At 26.9% G+C, this 4,395-nt stretch overlaps 1 protein-coding gene across 1 annotated transcript; it reads left to right on the forward strand.

Annotated features, from left to right (window-relative positions):
- The first annotated feature begins 836 nt into the window (after window positions 1-836).
- Window positions 837-2,897, forward strand: LOC107621585 (myb-related protein 306-like). Its single transcript, XM_016323619.3, has 3 exons — window positions 837-1,155; window positions 1,479-1,608; window positions 2,104-2,897. The coding sequence occupies exons 1-3, from the start codon at window positions 933-935 to the stop codon at window positions 2,753-2,755; spliced, it is 1,005 nt and encodes a 334-aa protein (XP_016179105.1). The 5' UTR covers window positions 837-932; the 3' UTR covers window positions 2,756-2,897.
- Window positions 2,898-4,395: the final 1,498 nt, after the last annotated feature.

The raw sequence follows: 4,395 nt of genomic DNA on the forward strand, positions 1-4,395 counted from the left end.
TCTTTTTTGTTCAATAATAATCAATATATTTTATTTAGCATACAAAAAATATTATTTATATAGATATATATTATATTAATCATGCATTTTATTTTTGGGTGAATATTACAAGTAAGTTGAGAATGATTCTAATCTATGAAGTATGGATATTTTGCTGAGTTGTTGTGTCTGCATATCGGACATATTTTAAACACGATATTTATCGACATTCGTCTGACACGCGTGTTTATTGTGTTCAACTGTGTCTTAATAAAAAATAAAATTTTTTTCCAGACACATCTGGACACACCTAAATAGCATAACGTGCCAATGTGTCAAGTCTTATTTTTAACATATATTCTTAAAATAAATTTAGATATAATATATATTATTATTTATTAAAACAAAAAAACATTTTAAATACTTGATATAATTAAAATAAAATATTAAAAATAATTAAAAATTTTAATTTATATTTTAATATCAATAAAAAATTAAAATATCATTACGATTTATTTAAAAAATATTTTATATTTTATATGTATATGTATTTTCGTATCATATAAGATTTTAAAATTTACGTATCAACGTGTCCCGTGTCGTATCGTATTTAGTGTCCGTGTCACTGTCCGTTTCTAATCCTAATTAAAGAGTAATATATTTATTATCTTTTTAAATGTGAATTAATATTATGTTAATTATTGAATAAACGAATAGAATTAAAAATGAGAGACATGACAATTAATATTGGTGTGTAGCTGAGCTGACTTTTGCCGTCTTACTCGTAATATATTTAATGCATTTGCCGTCAACTTTTGACTATTTAGCCTTTGCCCCTTCTTTTCTTTGCTTCAGTCAGCGTTCACTTCACACACTCCATATATAATTTAATTTAATTTAATTACTTAAATTCCCCTATTTATACTCTCACCATATTAAGTCTTTGCTATGCTATGCTTGGACTCTTGCATAGTACTACTCAAATTGAAACAAACACAATCGAATCTTCAACAAAAAAAAGAAACTATTATATTTTTGTGATCATGGGAAGACCACCATGTTGTGATAAAGAAGGTATCAAGAAAGGTCCTTGGACTCCTGAAGAAGACATCTTATTAGTCTCTTACATTCAAGAACATGGCCCTGGAAATTGGAAAGCTATTCCTTCTAAAACTGGTAATTAATAATAATTATTAGTATAATCATATATTTAATTTGCTCATTTATTTTACTTTAAAGGAATTGGTACTTTCAAAGAATATACATAATTAAGAAATGGAAAGTTAAAATTTATAAAGTTTAATTTATATTTGTTCCATTTTTTTAATCTTTAAGAACTAATGATTTGTTAAATGTTTATATAATCATATTGTGCTTTTCTTTTTTGTATTGTTCTAATATAATATAATTAGACCATGGAAATCGTATATATAGTTGCAATTATACAACCTTAGCTTGTGATCTGAAAATAATACTAGTTTTGAATTTTGGATTTTCAGGTTTGTTAAGGTGCAGTAAGAGTTGTAGGCTTAGATGGACAAATTACTTAAGGCCAGGAATCAAAAGAGGTAATTTCACAAACCAAGAGGAGAATATGATCATTCACCTTCAAGCTCTACTGGGAAACAGGTACACTCATATATTTTAAATTTTGGGTCCAAGAACATACCTCTTATAAAATCTCAAATGTTCAAATAAAATTCTTTTGAGGAATGCTAGGGCTAGCAACTTTTGTAATTTGTAGTCATTAAATAGTTATATGGTTTTAATGGTGTGAGATTAGTGTGAGATTTCATCCAATAACTCACTTTTCTTTACTAGTTACATGCTGGCCAAATTTTAACAAAGTTACTGGCTCCTAGACTTTTCCATACTGTTATTCTAAAAATTTTTCTAAATATTAAATTAAATAAAATTTAAAGAATGTTTTTTATATCTTAAAATATTTCAAAAAGCAATGAATTCTTTTTTCACCTATAAGTGAATATGATGTGAAGAAAAAAGAATTATTTTTGAAAGAATTTGCCTAAATAATATTTGGGAAGATCTGTATATTATTAGGAGACTAAATAATTTGTGATGATATGTGAATTTCTTCACATGCTAATTAAAATTACGGTGCAGATGGGCTGCAATAGCTTCCTACCTTCCACAAAGAACAGACAATGACATAAAAAATTATTGGAACACCTATCTGAAAAAAAGGCTCAGCAAGAAATTGGAAGAAGAAAAAAAAGATGGGTCTTGTTTGGCAAATAACAATAATGATTTTTCATCTCAGAAGGTTGTTATGCCACGTGGACAGTGGGAAAGAAGGCTCCAAACAGATATCAACATGGCAAAGAAAGCACTCACTCATGCACTCTCACCACAAAACAATAATAATAATAATATTAATATTGAATCCTTATCTTGTTCTTCTTCTTCCAATTCCAATTCTAATTCTTGTTCATCCAATAATAATAATAAAGCAACACAATCTTTAAGCTATGCTTCAAATGCTGATAACATAGCTCGGTTGCTCAAAGGGTGGATGAAGAAGAATAATAATAATGACACTGCTTCTAGCAAGGAGGGCATTTTCGGAACAAAAGTTTTTGGTAGTGAGGAGTGTTTGGAGTCTTCAAATAATACTAATTCATCATTAGAGTTTTCTCAATCAATTTATTCCCAACAAGAAGAGAGCAAGACTGAAGAAATTGGTGAAGTTTTGATGCCTTTCCATTTGCTTGAGAAATGGCTTCTAGATGAGACTAATATTGAGAAATTTATTTAACTATCTTCATCATGCATGCATGTCACTGTTTTTTAATCAAGATTTTTTTTTTCTGTTGTTTTCTTTTTTCTTTTTGGGCCTACATTGGAAGTGTGTATAAATATTTCTATATTAATCAATATATATCATGGATACCGTCTTAGATGCTTCACTATAAAAATTTGTTTAATTCTTTATCCCATAATATTATTGTGGATTAATTATGACAATTAAGTACGCAACAGTGTTATCATCATGTGCAAAAAACACCAAAGCATATATATCACTATTATTAGAAGAGATATGACATAATACTATCATAATCTTTATATAACCAAAATTAAATTTCTAGCAGAGTTCAATCTTTAATTATATGGTTCTCATTCTTCAACCCGGTTTCAATTAATTCTATGAACTTAATAGCTATAAATGCTCCTGTTCTGAGGCCATTTTTTATAGTTTATAAGTTGGCTGTGTGCACAAGTAACATCTAACATTCATGTATACAGTTATGACACAAGAAAAAACCCTCTCTAGTTTTCAAATTGTTAATACCTATATTTGTTTAGCAGATAAATTCCAAGGCTAACTTTTTTAAATATTGTGTTCAGATAAGTGAATCACTTAAATATTGAGTAATATTATAAAAATGCTAGTAAATAGCGGCGGACATGTAATGGCGGTTTTTGAAAATCACGGGGGCATTTTGCAAAATTATACCTAGCTTTATTATATATGTTGTGAATCAAAACTCTCAAATTCTATTTATATTTAGTTATTAATTTTTATTAATTTTTTAATATTTAATTAAAATAAAAAAATTTATTTTATTTTTATTAATACTTAGACAGATAAATAATGCACAAAATAGCTCATTAAAAAATTTCCTAAATAGAGATAATATCATAATACACACTCTAACCTACTTAACATATAGATCATATTTCGCACTTAGGTTGTAGACCTACATAGATATAGATCATGTTTGGTTTGAGAAGATATTTTTCCTTTATTTTTAAAATTTTCTGATAAAAAACAAAAAGAAAAATAATATTATATTTTGTGTTTTCATTTGTTATTTCATTTTTTTTAGAAAACTTTTCAAAATGGAAAATTATAAAAATGGAAACACAACCTAAATAAACTTTAGCGAAAAAAAGAAAAAAATAAATAGTAAAAATAATAAAATATTATTTTTATTTTATTTTATTTTTATTTTCACCCCCTTTTTTAAATAAAATTTCAAGAACAAAAAACATTAAAAAGTAATAACAAAATATATATAAAAATAAAAACCGAACAAATTAAACTCACTTTTTAAATTGCCAACTACAACTATAATTGTAGTTGTAATATGCCATTATGATTACTATCACGTTATTTAATGAAATTATATTTTGACTTTAATATAAATGAATTAGGATGAAAATAAATCGTAATAATAGCTATCGCTTCGGAAATGGTGCAATGACCACAAAATATTGAAGTTTTTAATTTTTGTTTGTTCTAGTTGCCAATGGGAGACAGAATCATGTGGCTCGTAAGCTTGACTTCTGAGCCCCCCCAACTGGTTATGCATGTGGACACATATACTGCTTAGCACCTTGTATTGTCAACCACGTAACTATGCTAATAACATGATAAAGACATGCATGTACATA

Source organism: Arachis ipaensis, chromosome B10, assembly GCF_059453495.1.
Source record: "Arachis ipaensis isolate K30076 ecotype BB chromosome B10, ASM5945349v1, whole genome shotgun sequence".
In the NCBI taxonomy this organism is placed as follows: domain Eukaryota; kingdom Viridiplantae; phylum Streptophyta; class Magnoliopsida; order Fabales; family Fabaceae; genus Arachis; species Arachis ipaensis.

Excerpts from the sequence above, each read along its gene's own strand:
- LOC107621585 (XM_016323619.3), top strand. The coding sequence starts at position 933 with ATGCTTGGACTCTTGCATAGTACTACTCAAATTGAAACAAACACAATC. Across the intron at positions 1,156-1,478 it reads AGCTATTCCTTCTAAAACTG|GTTTGTTAAGGTGCAGTAAG; the intron begins GTAATTAATAAT and ends TTGGATTTTCAG. Across the intron at positions 1,609-2,103 it reads CAAGCTCTACTGGGAAACAG|ATGGGCTGCAATAGCTTCCT; the intron begins GTACACTCATAT and ends ATTACGGTGCAG.